Consider the following 22,322-nt stretch of genomic DNA (forward strand, 5'->3'; position numbering starts at 1 on the left):
AAGGCTAATCATGGCGTTTGTGTTGGGGGGGGGGGGGCAAGAACCCGAGAATTCCCAAACAGCCACTGCAAAGAGGGAAAGTCAGAGGGGGCCTGGCTCGACCAAATCTACAATACTACCACTGGGCAACAAAGGCAGAAAGAGTAAGGGAATGGGTACAAGAACCCAACACAGATTGGGTACAAATGGAGGAGACATCCTGTAAAGGAACAAACCTCTGGGCCCTGGCCACAGCAGCACTCCCATCCCCATCAACAAGGTACATAACAAGCCCAGTGGTAGCGGCCACGCTGAGAATGTGGACCCAGTTGATACCGCACTTCGGGATAACCAAATTGTCCCTTCTGGCCCCCATCTGCGGCAATCACAGATTCCCCCCAGCCATGCTAGATACCACCTTCAAAAGATGGAGGCGGGAGGAGGCACACTGACAGTCGGCGACTTCTACGTAGGGTGCAGACTGGCGACACTGGACGAATTGACGAGGAAGTGGAAACTAGCAAAAGGACAGGAAATGAGACACCTCCAAATAAAGCACTTCCTCCACAAAGGGACAGTAGGGTACCCCGGGGCCCCAGAAAGCACACAATGAGAGGACCTGATAGGCACAGGCAGTGAGAGGGGGGGGGGGGGGGCTATGTGGGAAAATATACGGACAGCTACTGGACAGAGCCCGAACACCACTGGATGGGACCAGACAAAAATGGGAGGACAAACTGGGGACCGAGGTAGGGTGGGGACTCTGGAGCGAAGCACTGAGCAGGGTGAGCTCCACCTCCTCCTGCACAAGGCTAAGCCTAATGCAGCTCAAAGTGGTGCACAGAGCGCACCTGACCAGAACCCGAATGAGCAGGTTCTTCCCGGAGGTGGAGGACAAATGTGAGCGGTGCCAGAGGGGCCCGGCCAACCACACCCACATGTTTTGGGCTTGCCCCAAGCTTGCTGGGTTCTGGACAGCCTTCTCCGAGGCAATGTCCAAGTTGTGGGGGTGAGGGTGAAGCCATGCCCAATAGTGGCAATCTTCGGGGTATCGGAGCAGCCAGAGCTACACATGGGGAAGGGGGCCGACGCCCTAGCTTTTGCTTCCCTAATCACAGGCCGGAGAATCCTGCTCGGCTGTCACACATGGCAGATTGGTCAAGAAAGTGAAAGACCATGGGATACAGGGCAATGTGGTAAACCCGATAGAAAGTTGACTTAGTAACAGGAAACAAAGGGTCGATGGCTGCCGTTGCAATTGGAAAGTTGTTTAGAGTGGAGTTCCACAGGGCTCGATGTTGAGACCCTTACCGTTTGTGTTATATATTATTGATTTGGACGTGAACATGGGAGCATGATTGGGAAATTTGTGGATGACGCAAAGATTGGCCGAGTGATGGACAGTGCAGAGGATAACTATAAACTTCAAAACGGTATAGATGGATTGGTGGAGTGGACGATAATGTGGCCAATGGAATTTAACACCGAGAAGTGTGAGGTCATGCATTGAGGGAGGTTGAACAGTTATAGGGAGTACACAATAAATGGGAATGTAATAAAGGTTAGATGAAGTGAGAGATTTGATGTACAGGTACACAGGTCCCTAAAGGCAGCTTGCCCCTCTGGCAATTTTGTATCTCTCCCTCTCACTTTCAACCTATGCCCTCTAGTTTTAGACTCCCCTACCTTGGTTGAGGTTATTTTCCTTGGAACAAAGAAGGCTGAGGGGTGACTTAATTGAGGTGTACAAAATTTTGAGGGAAAGAGGTAGGGTGGACAGGATAAAATTGTTTCTCCTGGTGGAAAATTCTAGAACCAGGAGATGTAAGATTCAAGCCAAGAGGCAGAAGGTGTAGAGGGGAGATGAGGAAAAACCTTTTTAAGCAGAGGGTAGTGGGAGTCTAGAAATCGCTGCCCGAGTTGATGGTGGCGGCAGAGACCCTAAACTCTTTTAAAAGGTACCTGGACCTGCACCTTAAGTGCTCTTGAGCTGCAGGGCTATGGACCGGGTGCAGGAAGGTGGGATTAGAAAGGGTATCCTAGGGCTGGCATGGATGAGATGGGCCGAATGGCCTCCTTCTGTGCTGTAACTTTTCTATGATTTTAAGGTGGTCACTTAAAGGTGCAAATAGTGGAATTCTGAAATAAAAGCATAAAACTGCAAAGACGTAAGGAGATCCAGAAGTATAAAAGATTGGTGAACTTTTTCTGTAGACACTTTGTTAAAACTAGGAATGTGGCATCTTTTCAGTTTTGATTCCTGACAGAGAGACGATCCATATCTATATGCAAACCTATCCTTTTTTTATGACGTTGACACATCAGTGTATTGCAGACTTTTCTACCTATCAAATTCTGTTGTCGCAGGCAAATATGAATGAAACAGATTGTACTTTACACGCAACTCAGTTTTAAATGTATCATCGGGAGGTTTTAATCTAACACCCCGACTCGCTTCCTTTTATGAGTCATGCTGCACATCTGGATTGATAACGGCAAACAAAAGTAACCAGTCATCATCAGATCATGCATAGGACTCACACCATGGCAATTATTTTGCACCAGGTCTAAATACAAGGATGACATTTGCATTTCGCTAGCCTGATATTTTTGTAATTACAAATTACTCACTCTCTCCCACACCAACGCCAGCCCCCAGACAATCTCAGTATTTCTAAATCAGCCTTCCATGAAGTGCATGTTAATTTCTCAATGTGGAAACATGTTTTGTATAGTTGACACTAAAGCTTAATGCTTACTCCATCTCTTCATCATCATTCATTACCTTCCTGATCTAGACTGTCAACTCTTGCAAATCCCAGACCAGTTTCAATAGTTGTAGGGAGCGCAAAAAAAGTACATTTTTGTACACATTATATACAACCAGGTCAGAGATGCACTTAATTTGCAATTATGCGGGTCCTATCTTCCATTTTAAAACTTTTAAAATGCTGCAAGCTACTTTGATGTGTAGTTACTGCTGTTGTTGGGAGGGTGTTATTGGGAGGGTATGTAGTATGTTGTAAGTTCGGCCTCCTCTTCTTTTGAGGATGTGTGGATAGAGTTAGCTCAATAATGGTTGCCTGCAGCTGAGCATATGTTAGTCTTACTCATCGCATGTAGTTTTGTGACTTGAATGACGAAAGTGCTGGAGGTTCATCTTCCAAAGGATTAGTTCAATAATTTCCAACAATTCCTTTGACCATAAGTTCATAAGATATAGGAGCAGAATTAGGCCATTTGGCCCATTTGCTAACTCTCATTCTGGAATATACCACAAGAGGAAGCAGTCGCTCCATGTCTAGCAAATACATGAATAGGATGGGAATAGGGGGATAAGGACCCCGGAAGTGCAGAAGATTTTAGTTTAGATGGGCAGCATGGTCGGCACAGGCTTGGAGGGCCGAAGGGCTTGTTCATGTGCTGTACTTTTCTTTGTTCTTTATTCTTTGATTTCATCCTGGCCTTAACTTCACCGTCCTGCCCGTTCTCTATAACTCTTCAACCCATTACCAATTAAAAATCTGTCTGACTCCTAAATTTACTCGCTGTCCCAGCATCCACCGCATTCTGGGTAGTGAATTCCACAGATTCACAATCCTTTGGGTGAAGTAGATACTCCTCAACTCTGTTTTAAATTTGCTGCCTCTTGTCTTAAGACCTCTCATTCTGGAGTGAACCACAAGAGAAAGCAGTCGCTCCACGTCTACTTTATCCATACTTTCTATCATCTTACATATCTCAATTTGATCTCTCCTTATTCTTCTAAACTCTAGAGTATAGCAGCGCTGCCAACTAGCACGGATTTTAGATATTTCATACGTATTTCTGCTTGAATAAGGCAATATGATTTCTCGTGTTGAAATACACACTGAAGGAGAATATTTAAGTGAGTTGAGTTGTTTGGGGGAGGGAAGAAAAAGAATACTAAGAGGCAGCTCCCTGTAAAGGGCTGGCTGGCTGGCTTTGTGGGATTGAGGGGAAGGTGAGAAAAGGAGCTGATTGGCAAGCTGCAGTGAATGCCTTCCTCCCGAAACGCTTCGATTGGTTTCCTTGCCGATGGCTGCTGGAAGACAGGGCCCTGTCCCCTCTCATCTCCACCCCCCACACTATACAGCGCATGCATGTCATGTGATCCTTCGCGTTGTCTCACATCGAGGTACCTGTACATGAATGTAAAAGCATTGGATTTGCATTTTCCATTTGTGTTTTAGATTTGTGCAATAAAGGTGCAAAGCTGTACTTCAGATTGGTGGGCATTTTTTCTTTGAAATGAAAATACTGATTTACTGCCAAAATACTGATTTTTGGTATCTGGAACACTGATTTCTGTTGGGAGAGGTTGGCAGGCGCCGGAATGTGGCGACTAGGGGCTTTTCACAGTAACTTCATTGAAGCCTACTCGTGACAATAAGCAATTTTCTTTTTTTCATTTTCATATAGGCTTAAACTGTTCAATCTCTCTTCATACGACAAACCCCTCGGGCGGGATTTTCCCGTACCCGGTGGTGCGGGGCGGGCCCCAGCAGGATGGAATGGCATGAACCTCCACACCTTCAGGGGCTAGGCCGGCGCCCGAGTGGTTTGCGCCCCACCGGCAGACGTGGAAGGTCTTTGGTGCCATGCCAGCCGGGGCCGAAGGGACTCCGCCAGCCGGCGCAAGTCCGTGCATGCGCGGGAGCGTCAGCTGCTGCTGACATCATCCCCGCGCATGGGCGGGGGGGGTTCGCTATGCGTTGGCCATCGCGGAGTCTGACACGGTCGACGCGTAGGAAAAGAGTGCCCCCACGGCACAGGCCCGCCCGCGGATTGGTGGGCCCCAATCGCGGGCCAGGCTACCGTGGGGGCACCCCCCTGGGGCCAGATCGCCCCGCGCCCCCCCTAGGACCCCGGAGCCCGCCTGCGCTGCCAGATCCCGCCGGTAAGGGACCTACTCTGATCCACGCCGGCGGGACCGGCAAAAAACCAGCGGGACTTCGGCCCATCGCGGGCCGGAGAATTCGGGCAGCCCCGGGGCCCATTGAATCGCGCCGGTCCCCGCCATTCTCCGGGGCGGGCAGCGCGACTCACGCCTCACCGACTTTTGGAGGGCCGAAGAATTCGGAGGATGGCGGGGGCGGGATTCATGCCGACCCCCGTCGATTCTCCGACCCGGCGGGGGGGGTCGGAGAATCCCGCCCCATATCTCTGGAATCAACCTGGTGAACCTCCTCTGATCTGCCTCCAATGCCACCACATCTTTCCACAAATAAGGGGACCAAAACTGTGCACAATACACCAGGTGTGGTCTCACCAATGCTTTGTATAGTTGCAACAATCATGGCTGTAAAAATGTGAGGAATTGGAGCTGATGGTACAATTAGAGCTGAAGACGATGGGTCTGAGGAGTGCTGGGCAGGTATGTGATGAGAAGTTGCTGTTTGCAGCTGGAGACCTGGTTGTAATGACACAGCCAAGTTTGGAGATGTTTTTCCAAATCTCCTTCACCCTAACTCTGCAGCATCCTCCATCTGGTAGCATGCCCCAAGAGGGCGCTGGCAACCATGGCCTTCCAGTGGATTGGTCCATGATTATGCTTGGCAAAGTACTGTAGTGGTTTGCTGTTGCCTTCTAACTTTGCTGAGTACCCTGCTAAATTAGAAGTGGAGTAACGAGGGAAGTTGCTCTGCAAGTTTTTTCCCACATTTCAAAGCTTATAGGGAGTTGCATTACACTGGGATGAGCTTTGCAATGATTATGCACCCACTGCCTCAATGGCAGCTAAAGGAATAAGTGACAACAGTATTCATAAAAGATTATGACTTCTTGTGACATTTGCTACATTTCATTTGCGCAACCTTAATGTGGCATTAAGGAGGAAGTTAAAGTGGATGACCAATATCATGAATGCCAATGGTAGGGAGTTCCGTGTTGGAGTAATGGTTAGCGCTTTAGCTTTCCAGCCAAGCCGGTGCAATGGTTCGAATGAATGCCAATGGTGATTGCTGTAAAAGGATTTAGAATACAAATGAACAATAATATTTTAATTAGTTGGACAATAAAATACATTGAGCTGGTAAGATCTGTTGATGTTTAATTTCACATAGCATAACTATCAATTTAAAACCGATTTTGAAGAAAAACTGAACATCCCCCACAAGCTGCTCAAGAGAATACAAGGCGAGTTTGCCCATCATTTCTTCCAGGAACCTTTTCATAGGCTAATCGCCTTTTCTTCAGTTCTGGTAAAATTCTGTATCTCGGTTCTAATAATTGAACAAAGAAAGATCATGAAAATCTGCTGCCGCTCAGAAATCATGCTTAAATCTAAAGATTTCTTCAATATTTTAGCAGAAGTGTTATCTCATTACGTTTTAAAAGGGTTAATACTGCAATTAAAATACTGAAGGGCAGTACATCTGAATATTTAGCTATAATGTCCTCCACTTGGGAGGGATAAATAAAGTTAGTTCAATAATGGCTGCCTGCAGCGGAGTGTTAGTTTTACTCAGAGCAATACACAACACACAGAATTTAAACAGGGCTGTTAATTGTATGTTACATATTATATATAAAATATGCTATATACTATAAGTACAAAATATTATGATGCTATATAATTTACAGAGCTATAATATATATATATTGGATTCTCCGGCACCTGATGTCGGCAACTGGGATTGCGATTGGTCAGGGAATGCCTGGTAAGGCAAACATCGTGCGTGATTTGCGAACAGTGCTGATTTTGTGATCCGATACTGTGTTCTCCCACTGGCACCATTAATGAAATTTGAACCCAGTCCCAGCAGACCCATGCAAAACCGGCATTTGCATGGCTTTGAATGTCATTATCGGGTTGGGCAACGCATGCTCCACCCCTCTCAGGCGGGGGTCACGCGAGTGCTAATTGGTGCAAGTATTTACAAGAAGGGCCTGGGCACCACGGCTGTTAGGGGGCGGGGGAGGTGAGAGTGTAAGATACTCTCTCTCTAAACTTGTCTTACATACTGAGGGCTGGCTGCCTGGGCTACAGGGCGTAGCGGGAGAATGACTTGGTGCTAGGTCCGTGCAATCGGGGTGTCCCCACTTGGGATTGGGTGGCCTGGCTCAGACCAGCATTGCTGCAGCATATGATTTAACGTACCCCTTTGGTGCAACTTGCAGACTCCTGCTGTGTACACTGCTGACTGTGTCCTGTAAACTCTCAGAGAGCCTCTGGTGATGTCTGATCACCAGCTGTCTCCTCCTGGTGATGTTCACTGCCTCTGCCACCACCTCCCAGGCACTATTCGGGAGAGTGGGCTTGAGTCTGCAGCTCACCCTGGGAGAGGGTGCCCTTCCCCTTCCACTGGCATGAGGTCTATTTCAGATGCATGTAATCAGGGGGACAGGTTTCTCTGAGCCATCTTCTTGGTTGGAATGAATGTGTGTGGTCAGTGGAGTGCTGAAAAGCAGCTTTAGCTTGTCATTCTGGGCCTAATGAATCCGCTGTCAGTGGGGATGGGAATTGCTTCCAATTCATATTGGCAAAGCACTGGCCTATTTGCATGTCCTGAATCTCGGATCGGGGCAGCATGGTAGCATAGTGGTTAGCATCAATGCTTCACAGCTCCAGGGTCCCAGGTTTGGTTCCCGGCTGGGTCACTGTCTGTGCGGAGTCTGCACGTCCTCCCCGTGTGTGCGTGGGTTTCCTCCGGGTGCTACGGTTTCCTCCCACAGTCCAAAGATGTGCGGGGTTAGGTGGATTGGCCATGCTAAATTGCCCGTAGTGTCCTAAAAAGTAAGGTTAAGGGGGAGTTGTTGGGTTATGGGTATAGGGTAGATACGTGAGTTTGAGTAGGGTGATCATTGCTCGGCACAACATCGAGGGCTGAAGGGCCTGTTCTGTGCTGTACTGTTCTAAATTCTAAACGGCGCTCCCAACGGGAACATAAATTGCACGCAATTCAGTTCTAGTGGGCAGGATTCTCCGATTGCAGACGCCAAAATCGCTTTCACTGATTGACCGGAGAATCAGTTTTTACGCTGAGATTGGGGGCAGCGCTGTTTTGCAGATGCTCCGCCCATCAAATGTGGCGTAATCACCTAGTACGCCGCACGCTGTTGGGACGGCCTCAGGACGTAACCTGAGGCCCTCCCCCGATGCTCCGCCCCCGATGGACTGACGTCCTGACGGCGTTGCTCGCATGTGCTCATACATTTTGGGGACCTTGCGTGCTGGCTGCGGACTGTGTCCAGCGACGCCACAGTCGGGGGGGGGGGGGGGGGGGGGGAGCCATTCCGCTGATCGGGGGTGGGGCTTTGGCTGGGGGGGACTAATGAGGAGTGGTAAGGGAGGTTACAAGGGAGCACTATCTGGCTGGGTCTGCGCCATGTTGTACAGTGCGGCTGCTGCCATGCCCATGCACGGCCATGGACCCGGCGGTTCTCCATCCGTAACCGCAGGTAAAGCCGGGGCTATATGTGGCACGGCTGCTAGCCCCCAACCGGGCGGAGCATCGGTATAGGGGTGCCGCCAACATTTTGGTTGTAAGACCAGACTCATGCTCCGGACATGGTCTCACAATCGGAGAATCCAGCCCATTGTGTGACCAGATAATAAATTCAGACTGTCTCTTATGTCGCAAATCTGAGAGTTTGTTTCATAAATTTAAAGTACCAAATTATGTTTTTTCCAATTAAGGGGCAATTTAGAGTGGCCAATCCACCTAACTTGCACATCTTTGGGTTGTGGGGGTGAGACCGACGCAGACACGGGGAGAATATGCAAACTCCACACAGATAGTGTGTCTTAGATTACTCTTTATGATTTGGACATGATGTAATAAAGAGAATAATGACAGAAGTTTGTCTACTCTACTTTATTAGCAAAAAATAATACAAATAAGAATATAATATAAAAAGAATATAAAACAAGAATCTCACACCCATCTGCTTGTCGGGGACCTCGGGGTCGACAGCGGCAGTGTGATTCAGCTCCTGGCACCCGTCGCGACTCAGGTCTGAGGCGAAGTCCAACAAAGGAGCAAAAAGGCCTGATATTTATACAGTGGAGTAAATAAGTCCAATAGATAAGCAGTTGGGAAAGTCAGCAAGATACATGAGAATGCCTGAATCTGGTGCCTCATGTTCCAGTAAACATCCTGTTCCTCACCGTGAACAGAATTAACCTATCCCTTACACAGTGACCTGGGGCTGGGATCCCACATCGAACCCGCATCCTCAGCGTCATAGGCAGCAGTGCTAACCACTGCACCACCATGCCGCCCTTGAATTTGAGAGTTTTGCTGGTTTTTTTTAAAAAGGGCAGCACGGTGGCACAGTGGTTAGCATTGCTACCTACGGCGCCGAGGACCTGGGTTTGAATCCCGGCCCTGGGTCAATGTCTGTGAGGAGTTTGCACATTCTCCCCGTGTCTGCGTGGGTTACGCCCCCACAACCCAAAGATGTGCAAGGTAGGTGGATTGGCCACATTAAAATTGCCCCTTAATTTAAAAAAAAAGTTTTGCTGGGTTTGTTTTTAGTAAATGCACACTGCAGCCAATGAGTTCTGTCCTTCTGCAATCATTTGTTATTATGGGTGAACTGAAAATACTTCCAAATCCTGCTATACTTATGGCAACCCGAGGGGTGCCTGGGCATCGAACGATTAATCAAACGATGATCAAATACTTGATGGAGCATTTTGAACATTATGTCCTTTCAAGCAATATAGTTTGCAACCTTTGCAGGCGTTACACACCAAGTACCCCTGACGTTGTAGTCAATGAATGATTTATACCTAATATTAAACACACAGCTTCCTGTTACCTGATTTGCTTTGACACAAACAACCTGGCTTTTCAGCCTCCATTTTAATCCTAATTACTTTAAAAATCCTTCATTTTTCTTGATATGCTGTTCAAAAAATTGCTTTTGGCATTTCCTGTTCCCAGACTTAATTACTGTGCCACAGTTTTATAATGGGAAATTGTGACAAAACGCAAAGCACGCCAATAATTAAACTTTTTTGCCACAAAACCTTGTTGAAATAATCAAATACCTTAAAATACATTTTGGAAGATTTTTGCCCCATAAGCTAATTAACGTCCAACATAAGTTTGGAAACAAAACATTAAAATATATATTTTGCATTAACATTACATTCACTCATTAGCTATCTTTTATGACTAATATATCCATCAAAGATTAAGTAACTATTTTTTGTTTACTTTTTCCAAAAAATATACTTTAATCATTTAATTTATTAAAGTCAGTTGACAGGGCGGCACTGTGGTGCAATGGTTAGCACTGCTGCCTCACAGCACTGAGGACCCGGGTATGATCCTGGCCCTGGGTCACTGTCCATGTGGAGTTTCCACATTCTCCCCGTGTTTGCGTGGGTTTCACCCCAACAACCCAAAGATGTGCAAGCTAGGTGGATTGGCCACGCTAAATTGCCCCTTAATTGGAAAAAAAAGAATTGGGTACTCTAAATTTATTTTTTAAAAGTACATCAGGTGACTTTACATGAAACACAAAACAAATTTGTTTTTTTCCAATACTGTATGATATTATATTTACAATTAGCCAGTATTTACAATGCACATTACATGTCAGCATTCAGCCCGAGCGGTTTTGCCCTGTTTCCAGCCACTTGGTGAATAGTAGCTGAAAGGCCTGAGACAGTGGCCTTTCTCCATTGTACCTCTGCAGCAGCTTCCTGAAGCCTAAAGTGCATTGTTCAGCATGCAAGCCCTGGACATTGAAATGCCATTGTTGCAACACTTGTTCATAGACAACACTTTGCACTGGAAGATCAACAGACTTTGCGGAAACCGTGCAGCATCTTTCACCGAGTTGATGTTCTTCGATTGCAGCTGCTGTTATTCTCAGAGTGCCCATCTGTTGGAGCAGTCTGGGTAGCAGACGGTCTTTTGTTAAGGGCTGCTCAGGATGAATGCTAATAAAAAGCGATGCATGTTTTTCCAGACCTGCTTTACGAAGGCACATTGCAGAAGTAGGTGGACAATTGTCTCTTCTCCACCACAGCCACCTCGAGGGCAACGTGTGGAGATGATAAGGCTTTACGTGTGCAGAAGAATCTGATAGGGCCTTTACGGCCTAGCTACATTTGGTGCTTGTTTTAAAGTATTGTCATATGACATTGTCAGTCTGCTCAAGGAGCCACCTGGCAGGATCTACCATCACATTTTCCCCACAGAGCTTTGAGGACATTATGCGCAAACCACTGCCTGATGCATTTGTGGTCCAAGATGTTTTTCTGCATAAACTTCCACAAGAGACAATGGTATGGCATGGTCCAACTGAAATGTTCTATGGTAACATGGCCACACACATCTTCTGCAACTCCAAGGGATAGGTATAACCTCAGCATGTAGTGATCCTTGGTGTTGTGTGCTGAGGGTCTACACGCAGCTTGATGCTGCCATACACAAAGGTGACCATCAGGATGATGGCTATGTTTCATATGTTTTATGAGGGTTTGTTAGGAAAACAAAGGTAGTTTTAAGGGATTTGTATTGATAAACATTAGAAACAGGGTATAATTTTAAGTGGGTTTGATGTATTTAGTGTTTCTGTGCCTGGAAGGCTAAAACCTATAGTTAGATTCATGCTGGACAAAGGTGCGTGTATGTGTGGGTGTTGGTTTCAATTCCAACTATGATTCAATTGTTCTTAGAGTGCTATAGCGTGAAAAGTAAATAAGCTAGCAGTGGGTTCTTAGTAACTGGAGCTTGTAAGGTACAGAAGCGTTCATTTTTATTTTTAGCTAATATGAGGATAGTTGGTTTAGAAGGCTAGAGAGAGAACATTACTCTCAGTTTTGCTACAAAAACACCCCAAAACTCTGAATAATGGTTAAGAAAAGGCAGAGGTCTTCAGAGCAGTAGTTAAGGAAACTAGAGAAACAAAGAGAAGTTTCCAAGAAATCTGAGGTTAAAGATACTAGAACAGAGACACTCATACAGCAACCAGGAGCATCATCGAGCGGGCATCGGCTTGCTCAAGATGCGCTCTGATGCCTGGATCACTCTGATGAGGCATTCCAATATAGCACCGAGGGGGTCTCAAGCATCGTGGTGACCTGCTGAGCCCTTCATAACATCAGGCAGTAGCGGAGCGACATGTGAGAGGAGGAGGAAGAACAACAGACCTCATCTGACAATATGGATGGTGTGCAGGATGATCCAGGCATGTAGCCTCAGCTGGCAGGGCAGGCTGCCCAAAGTGTGATCCAGGACCTTCGCACATGGGACAACCTCATCCCACCCGATTTACCACTCAGAAGGCATGGCCTCCGGCAACTCCACCACCCTGTCCCACCTGGTTGGCAGATTCTTCTCACGGGGCGATATATTTTAGAGAGGGGGTGTGGTTGGGGGAGATGGTAAACAGTTAGGTCTCACCCACTGAGGATGCTGTCATACAAGGCAGGCTCACACTGCTGCCCCATGCCCTGCCATCATGTGGGATATTCATGCATCATGGGTCATCTGCCCCACCACAAACTCACTCACTACAACCCCCTTCCCACCTGGCAAATGTACAACATCCAGTCCATTTTTCACATTGGTCAGGGGTTAGAGGCAGGTGAGACTGGTGTGCACCTGGTGAATATGTACAATGGTACGCTCTAACCCCAAACTATCTTCTATCTACTACACCAATGCCAACTTAAATGCCATCTATCTTCCTCATCTTACATGGCCTACCTCTCCTTCTGGGTGTTTTCCCAGATAGTACATCAGATGTGGAGGCAACCTTCTGCGTGTCTTGCCCTCTGCCCTGTGATGCATTTGGCGGCTGTCCTCTGGAGGGCCTGGACCTGGGTGGGCCTGGCTGACTTTCGTGTTATCAAAGGTGATAATGTATTCTGCCACTACCCATGAGATGTACCTGTATCAGGTAGGGGGGGATTCAGAAGGACTGAGGTGTTCCAGCATCTTCCCTGTGGGGGGCACCGGCAAGGGCCCCAGCATTTCTTCCTCCCTCAGGGTGCTCGCTGGCCCAGGCCACTTCATGGGATGGAGGAGATGCTGGAGTGGACTCCGGAGGTGCAAATGTCACCTGGCGCTAGCAGTCCTGGAGGTCCATCCTCGTCTGAGCCATGGTCTCAATTCCTTCAGCCATGGAGCACTGAAATTGGGATAGGTCCCTCAGCGAGTGAGTATTGTCTCTCACTGCCTCTGTCATGTCCGTCTGTGCCTGTGACATGTACCTCTGTGACATGCCAAGGTCAGTCAATGCCCGGTTAATGCTCTTGATGCCCTCAGTCATGACCCTTTGCGAAAGGGCCACGATTTGGAGCGCCGCAGCAATGTCCATCTGCACCTGTAACTGAGCTCTCCTGTGCTGTGGCCCAGGATTTCCACTGTGGATGACACCTTTGTAGGGCTGGGAACAGATGAAGCCTGTCTGGAATATAAGGAAAGTAGGAAGGAACTTAAGCAAGGAGTCAAGAGGGCTAAAAGGGGTCACGAAAAGTAATTGGCAGATAGGTTTAAGGAAAATCCCAAGGCTTTTTACACCTACATAAAAAACAAGAGGGTAGGGTAGCCTGGGCACAGGTTGGCCCACTGAAGGACAGAGGAGGAAATCTACGTGTGGAGCCAGAGGAAATGGGTGAGGTACTAAATGAATACTTTGCATCAGTATTCACCAAAGAGAAGGAATTGGTGAATGTTGAGTCTGGAGAAGGGTGTGCAGATAGCCTGGGTCACATTGAGATCCAAAAAGACGAGGTGTTGGGCGTCTTGAAAAATATTAAGGTGGATAAGTCCCCAGGGCCTGATTGGATGTACGCCAGAATACTGAAGGAGATAAGTGAGGAAATTGCTGAGGCCTTGACAGAAATCTTTGGATCCTTATTGTCTTCAGGTGATGTCCCGGAGGACTGGAGAATAGCCAATGTTGTTCCTTTGTTTAAGAAGGGTAGTAAGGATAATCCAGGGAACTACAGGTCGGTGCGCCTCATGTCAGTGGTAGGGAAATTACTGGAGAGAATTCTTCGAGACAGGATCTACTCCCATATGGAAGCAAGTGGTCGTATTAGCAAGAGGCAGCACGGTTTTGTGAAGGGGAGGTCATGTCTCACTAACTTGATAGAGTTTTTCAAGGAGGTCACAAAGATGATTGAAGTGGATGTTGTCTATATGGACTTCAGTAAGGCCTTTGACAAGGTCCCTCATGGCAGACTGGTACAAAAGGTGAAGTCACACGGGATCAGAGGTGAGCTGGCAAGATGGATACAGAACTGGCTAGGTCATAGAAGGCAGAGAGTAGCAATGGAAGGGTGCTTTTTTGATTGGAGGGCTGTGACTAGTGGTGTTCCACAGGGATCAGTGCTGGGACCTTTGCTGTTCGTAGTATATATAAATGATTTGGAGGAAAATGTAACTCGTCTGATTAGTAAGTTTGCAGACGACACAAAGGTTGGTGGAATTGCGGATAGCGATGAGGACTGTCAGAGGATACAGCAGGATTTAGATCGTTTGGAGACTTGGGTGGCGAGATGGCAGATGGAGTTTAATCCGGACAAATGTGAGGTAATGCATTTTGGAAGGTCTAATACAGGTAGGGAATATACATTGAATGGTAGAACCCTCAAGAGTATTGACAGTCAGAGAGATCTTGGTGTACAGATCCACAGGTCACTGAAAGGGGCAACACAGTTGGAGAAGGTAGTCAAGACGGCATATGGCATGCTTGCCTTCATTGGCATTGCGTATAAAAATTGGCAAGTCATGTTGCAGCTGTATAGAACCTTAGTTGGGCCACACTTGGAGTATAGTGTTCAATTCTGGTCACCACACTACCAGAAGGATGTGGAGGCTTTAGAGAGGGTGCAAAAGAGATTTACCAGGATGTTGCATGGTATGGAGGGCATTAGCTATGAGTAGAGGTTGAATAAACATGGTTTGTTCTCACTGGAACGATGGAGGTTGAGGGGCGACCTGACAGAGGTCGACAAAATTATGAGGGGCATAGACAGAGTGGATAGTCAGAGACTTTTTCCCAGGGTGGAAGGGTCAATTACTAGGGGGCATAGGTTTAAGGTGCGAGGGGCAAGGTTTAGAGGAGATGTATGAGGTACATTTTTTTACATAGAGGGTAGTGGGTGCCTGGAACTCGCTGCCGGAGGAGGTGGTGGAAGCAGGGATGATAGTGACGTTTAAGGGGCATCTTGACAAATACATGAATAGGATGGGAATAGAGGGATACAGACTCCGGAAGTGTAGAAGGTTTTAGTTTAGACGGGCAGCATGGTCGGCGCAGGCTTGGAGGGCCGAAGGGCCTGTTTCTGTGCTGTACTTTGTTTTCAGCATTGTTTGCCGGCCCTCCTGGTGATGCTGTCAGCATTGACACCTTTTGCCACCTCTTCCCAGCTGCTGTTCAGTTGGGTGGACTTGAGACCCGTCCCATCCTTGGGAAGAGGGTGTCCTTCCTCTCTTCAATGGCATCCAGCTTTCAGTCAATCTCGGACTCCTGGAATCAGCGGCGGCGGTGGAGGGGGGGGGGACATGTCTCTGTGCAGCCGTCTCTTTGGCTGGAATGACAGTCTGTGCTGAGTGGAACACTTATAGGCAGCTCCAGCTTGTCAGGCACTTTAATGCAAATCCCGGCCCCAACGAATCAGATGGCAGCGGTTCTGGGAATCGCTTATGTTTCACGTGGGCAGAGTGCCGGCCCATTTGTATGGCCTGAATTTGGGAACACGAATTCGACAAAATTCACTTCTGGCAGGAGGACATAGGGCTGTATTCTCTGTCGGCGGGATCCTCTATTTTGCTGGCAGCGCACTCATGCCCATGGATTTCCAGATGGCATGATTGTGCCCACAATGGCAAACCCCATTGGATGGCAGCCGGGATGGAGAATCCCGCTTCCGGCAGGGGAATGCCGCACCAGAAAACGAGTGAGGCAGGAAGGAGAATCCCGCCGATACCCAAACGGAGAATCCAGCCCCATATCACCTACGTCTGTCTTTCATGAGCCCATATCTCCCTTGGCTGCATCCGAACTCAATATATTTATAAATATTTTTGCTATTGACAAGTAAGCATATGTAAACCTGCCAATATTCATGTATTGCTAGCGTATGTCCAGTGGCCTTACATAAGGAAAGCCAGAGGATGCACTGTTTTATAAGAATAGTAACACAGCACGTAATTCTGCTGTAAAATTGTAAGCTTGTGCGTTCCTTTCACTGTTTTGATTTTTTGAAATTAATATTCAGGTCCATTATAGGGCAGACTGGCTTTTCTTAAATGTCAAAGGTCACAAAGATTTACTAATTTTTAAGTAAACTTAAAGACAAGTTACATAGAATTTAACTGTTATTTGGAATAAGGTGAATGTCAGAACATTGCAGGTCATTGTCGCTTTCTGCCCCGGTCGAAAACAGAAAGATAGTTCAGTGTCTTGGTTTTCTATTTGCAAGAGAAATTGTGAAGGAAAGTTCTGCCCTGACCATTCTCCTGAAACTTTAAGAATGGAAGACTTCGAGGGCAGCACGGTAGCGCAGTGAGTAGCACTGCTGCCTCATGGCGCCGAGGTCCCAGGTTTGATCCTGGCTTTGGGTCACTGTCCATGTGGAGGTTGCACATTCTCCCGTGTTTGCGTGGATTTTGCCCCCCGAACCCAAAGATGTGCAGGGCAGGTGGATTGACCACGCGAAATTACCCCTTAATGGGAAAAAATGATTTGGGTACTCTAAATTTATATAAAAAAAAGAAAAGAATGGAAGACTTCTGTATTTTAGTCAGGAGGTTCACGAGTTAACATGGTGAATGCTCGAAACGTTAAGGAAATCTTCTGTTTAAAGAAAATGCAGCTGTGTAGAGCATTGGCTAAGAAAGTTCTTAAGAAAGCACTTACACATATATATATGATGTGGAGATGCCGGCGTTGGACTGGGGTGAGCACAGTAAGAAGTCTTACAACACCAGGTTAAAGTCCAACAGGTTTGTTTCAAACACGAGCTTTCGGAGCGCAGCTCCTTCCTCAGGTGAATATATATATATATATATATAGCTAGAACAAACCCAGGGAATTATAGATCAATTAGTTTAATGTTGCTGGTAGGCAAGGTAATGGAATTCTTAATCAAAGGTGTAATAGAAACATAAATTCAGCTGTATAGTGTGAGCAGTTTTTGCACTACAGGTGCTGATTTAGGTGAAAGATGTATCTGCACGGCTCTCATCAGTTACAGTGCAATGTGTGCTGAACACCATGTTGTTTCCGCTAATGTGCGCGTTACATGTAGGTGTGCCGGAATTATGCAGTGTCCAGATCTTGAAGTCAGTCAGTGTCCACTGCTGATTTTGACCGTGGCATTCTAGTTAGCGCTCTCTCTCTTAAACACACACAGTTGAACTTGCATTCAGCAGCACGAGGGATAACTTTGCCAGTGTTATTTAAAGGGATCATCACCCAATTTACAGTTCAGTTCCCTTTCACTATTTAGTGGCTTTTGCTAAGTTTGTGGAAGTATGGGTTGTTGGTGGAGTTCAGAAAATTTGGTCAAGCCTGCAGGATTGGTGCTGGCTGATGAGAAGGAGTTGCATGCTTCTTCAAGGCCTGTGAGTATACCACTGTTTTAAAGTCATGGGGGCTATATTTGCAAGTCCCCCTGATGAACATATGAGTTAGGGGCAGGAGTAGGCTACTTAGCCTTTTGAGCCTGCTCCGCCATTCATGACCGAACTGACTGTAACCTCCCTCCTACCCTGATAACCTTTCACCCCCTTGTTTATCAACAATCTACTTACCCCCTCCTTGAAAACATTAAAAGACTCTAGCCGGGATTTTCCACTCTCGTTAACATCTGGCGGGTTCGCTGACGGGAATGAACAATATTGCAAAGCCAAAGTTGATTTTATGTCAGTGTGAATGCTTGCCACGATCGCCCCCCCCCCCCCCCCCCCCCCCCCCCCCCCGGCAAAAAAAATCAATGGCAGGCCCTTTCCTGCATTCAATGTAGGTAAAGTCAACAATACAATAGCATCTCATTATCGGGCCCAAACACCAGAATGATATATGCCCACCAAAAACTCCCCCCAGTGTGATGTCAAAATGGTGCGAATCAGTAACACTGGAAGGCTAGTGGGGGGAGATCGGGTAACCGGGATGTTTTGTCTGCAGGGAGACCGGGGGCAGGGTGTGGTACTGGAAAGAAGAAGACTTAGAGAAGACTGTCATATGTGAAAAGTACCATCCCTGAGGCTGTCCTCTGCTGCTGGCCTTGGGCTCCATAGAGGGGCTTCACAGAGGGTAGGGAAACCTGAGGGAGTGTGGTGAATGGATGGGCAGTCATCACAGGCTGACAGTTCAACTGAAATCTGGGAGAAGTTCCTGGAGGCCAAACATTGACAAGGTCGAGGTTATTGGAACGGCATGTCAGTAACATTATCCTGTTGCAGCTGTAACTCAATTGACATGCCTGGACTCAAACTACTTGGGCAGTTATGTCCACTGAAGCACCACTTATGTGTGTGAGTGCCACTGATTGTTGCTCAGCATTTAGACTTCCAAAATTTCTGACTGCCATTGTTTGCCTGGCCAACTGGGCAAGCAAATACATTCCCTTAGACATTTGGCAATGGCATACTGTGTGTGGAAAGCATTCCTAACTCTCGGTTGTGCGCTGAGCTGCGTTTTGACAAGTGCCCCCCCAGAGACCAGGTTGTGTGCTAGGTCTTGGAGTAAAGCTTGGGACAATGCTGTGCCTCAGATGAGAGCTTAGATGCAGTAGTGACCGGGGCCGGGATTCTCCGCCGGCAGGATTCTCCATTATGCCGGCACCCGGGGGTTTCCCGATGGTGTGGGGCTGCCCCACAATGGGAAAGCCGATTGACCGGCTGGTGTAACGGAGAATCCAGCCGGCCGGTCGGGGCAGAAATGTGGAGTGGCGGGGCGGGGAATCCCGCCCCACAGCTGGGGTCACTTGGTCATATGGTGTGGGGCAAGGCAAGAATGGTGTGATGTCTTGCCTATTGCCAATATAGAGGCCAAAGCATAGTCAGTGGAGTTTGAGTGGCAGCTTCAGATGATGAATGGGCAAAGAGCAGTCCTTAGGAGACAGAAGCTAATCGTCAAGTTTCTCTCTTTGATACCCCAGTGAGGAAATCGTACAAAATATTAAGCATATTGAACTCTGTCATTCTTCTCGCTCATAGGCAGGAGCGAAGAAGACGTCAATGGAGACATCTGACTCGCCAATGGCAGTAGCATGAGCTAAAGTGGTCACACAAAGAGGGGATTCGATTGGGCAGAACACTCCTGGAGTCACCAGGGTGGATGGCCCTGGGATGTGCACCAGCTGCTCCTCCTCCCTATGGGTGCCCGAGGGCCCCTGGCTTCCTCCTTGGGATAGATTGCAGCTGGAGTGAGCTCAAGAATACCACTGTCCTCTGGCGTTGGCACTCATGCATCCCAGCAAGTGGCTACAGAATTGAGTGCATGTCCCGTAGTAGTGGAGGCCAAAGGTCTTGCACCAAGGTCTCCAAAGTGGTTGCCACTCTAAATGTGTTGACCTCGTTGTGTTGGAGTGTCGGCATAATCACCAAAGACAGTCTGTGTTAGTACTCCTCCATTCTCCTTTTCAATCCAAGCCTTGTGGCTGACATCTCCTCTTGATGAATCTGAGTTTGCCTTTGGCAGCATGACTGAGTCCAGAGGCACGCCACCTGACCAGCAGTTTCCTGGTCTCTAGCAATCCTCCGAGTGTCAGCACCTTGGATGTCCCTACCTCTGTCTGCTGTATATCTGAAAGTATGATGTGCTCACCAGATTGTGACCCTAAGGCTATTTTAGAACGAGATCGCTCTGAAGTGTGCGTCTCTGTGCTAGTGGAGTGTGTGGGTGAGTGCTTTGATGCTTCTTTCATTTTGGGTCAGAAAAATCATGGTCATTAACGTTGTCGGAACTGGAGTCAAGGACCTGGCTCATGAGCCCCCTGGCTGCTTCCCAGATATGTCAGTCAAAGCTCGGAGAGGTCATTAATACATGACAGGGGCCTTTAGAAACAGCAGACATGACCCACAGCATTGTTGTCTGATGGATGAATCTGTGAATTTTGGGGCAGTATGCTTCTTAGCTTTCACAGCCATGACTTCCCAGTAGCAATTGTGTTTTCAGTGTGCAGGGGTGACCTTTAAATATCACATCCAGATTATTGAAGCACTGAGGTGATGTCACCACCATTGCCGTTGGCGGGTTAAATGCTGCTTTTCCTGCGCACCGTCGGCCTTTGCCAATTTCTGGGAAAATCCCACCCCCTGTTTCCATTGCCTTTGAGTACAGTAAGAAATCTTACAACACCAGGTTAAAGTCCAACAGGTTTGTTTCGAATCATTAGCTTTCGGAGCACTGCTCCTTCCTCAGGTGAATGAAGAGGTGGGTTCCAGAAACATATATATAGACAAAGTCAAAGATGCAATACGATACTTTGAATGCAAGTCTTTGCAGGTAATTAACTCTTTACAGGTCCAGACGGAGCAACTGGAGAGAGGGATAATCACAGGTTAAAGAGGTGTGAATTGTTTCAAGCCAGGACTGTTGGTAGGATTTTGCAAGCCCAGGCCAGATGGTGGGGGGTGAATATAATGCAACATGAATCCCAGGTCCCGGTTGAGGCCGCACTCATGTGTGCGGAACCTGGCTATAAGTGATTCGAAACAAACCTGTTGGACTTTAACCTGGTGTTGTAAGACTTCTTTACTGTGCTCACCCCAGTCCAAGGCCGGCATCTCCACATCATTGCCTTTAGAGGAAGGAAGTACCAAAGACTCAATACCCTCCGAGAGAAAAATTCTTTGTATCTCTGTTTATTTTTAAACAGTGACCCTTGGTTCTAGATTCTCCAACAAGAGGAAACATGCTGTCCACATTCACCCTGTCAAGACCCCTCAGGATTTTAAAGATTTCAATCTAGTCGACACTTATTCTTCTAAGCTCCAGGGGATACAAGCCTAACCTGCCCGATCTATCCCTATAAGACTACCCACCCATTCCTGGTATTAGTTCTGTAAACCTTCTCTGAACCGCTTCTAATACATTCACATTCTTCCTTAAATAAGGAGCCCAACACTAAACACCGCTCCAGATGTGGTCTTTCCAATGTAGGTACAGATGAATCATAACCTCCCTAATTTTACATGCACTGCAACATCAGAGGAGCACAGGCAGTAAAAAAAGATTTGTATCCCAAAGAGGGAGAAGGTGGAGGACTCTCAGGAGGAGGCTTTACCCATCTAGAGTCTTTTCAATTCCACTTGTCTGGTAAGTTTCTCTGCCAGGAATTAGTGTGTAGGGCTGTGAAATGGGAGAATGAGGGTGGCCTCTAGGAATGTAATTGTCATGCTGATTGCAGGCTTCACTCTAATCCGCTGTGCCTCGCCTGCCACAAGAGGCAGTCATTTGTGTGATATGCTACTTCAACTTTCATTGACAAGTCAATTGTACCAATGAAATCTAAAGAGCTAAAGTTCACTGCCACCGATGGGACTTTCCCTTTAATTTGTCCCTCAGTTCATATGATTTTATTTACAAGAATTAACATCACACAGGATACGCTGATGTGACATCCAGTGCAAGGCTTCATAGTGAAGTCCATGATCACTCACCCATTAAAGGTCAAGAGGGGGGGGCATCTTTGAGGTGCCCCATGTGGATGCAGACTTGGGCCTCATGCATCCACTCAACTGCCCTGTCACCTAACACAAGTAACGTGGGTGTGTGTGTTGGGGGGGGGGGGGGGGGGTTGTGTTAGGTGGGCAGCCCACAAGGTGGTTGTGTGAGAGATCACCTTGTAGGTTCAAAGGGTAGGTGAGGGTGAGCAGTGAGAGACTGGAGGTGGCAGACTTACCCTGGCCACCCGGAGAAGGTCATTCATCTTCTTCTTCTTGCAGTGCTGCCCCGTCCTCTTCTGGAGTGAGCTGACACTCACTACTGTAGCTATAGCCTGCCAGGTGGGGGGTGTCACCTTGCTTGGTGGGCCTTTTCCTGGAGCATGGGTAGATATCCTGCCTCTGCTGAACTCCATTAAAAAGTCTGGATCCCTCAAGTGAATCTGGAACGATTGATGGGGAGGATTTAAATGGAGCTACCCAGTGATTGCAGTGATTAAATTTCCCTGGGGAGAGCTAATCAGTGGGAAGCCGGCAAAAGCGCAGCATGATTCACATGGGGAGTCTTTTTTTAAGAGGCTCAATATTCCATGAGAAATCCCACGTTTGCATGGTTTTTCTCACCGGACCTAACATTGCCATTTTCTGGTAAGATTCCACCCTGAGTTTATAATGAACTGTGCTAAAAATATTTGTTATTGATCTTGTCTTGTAAATTGTTTAACTTTT

General features: G+C 47.4%; 1 protein-coding gene across 1 annotated transcript in view; it reads right to left on the reverse strand.

Moving 5' to 3' along the window:
- Positions 1-5,987: 5,987 nt before the first annotated feature.
- The window catches only part of LOC119970640, a 39,417-nt gene continuing 23,082 nt past the window's right edge, over positions 5,988-22,322 (reverse strand). Inside the window, exon 7 of the mRNA XM_038805578.1 lies at positions 5,988-6,224. Coding sequence (XP_038661506.1) covers positions 6,124-6,224 — 101 coding nt within the window. The 3' untranslated portion in view covers positions 5,988-6,123. The remainder of the gene's footprint in view (positions 6,225-22,322) is intronic.

Source organism: Scyliorhinus canicula, chromosome 8 (assembly GCF_902713615.1).
Source record: "Scyliorhinus canicula chromosome 8, sScyCan1.1, whole genome shotgun sequence".
Classification (NCBI taxonomy): Eukaryota; Metazoa; Chordata; class Chondrichthyes; order Carcharhiniformes; family Scyliorhinidae; genus Scyliorhinus; species Scyliorhinus canicula.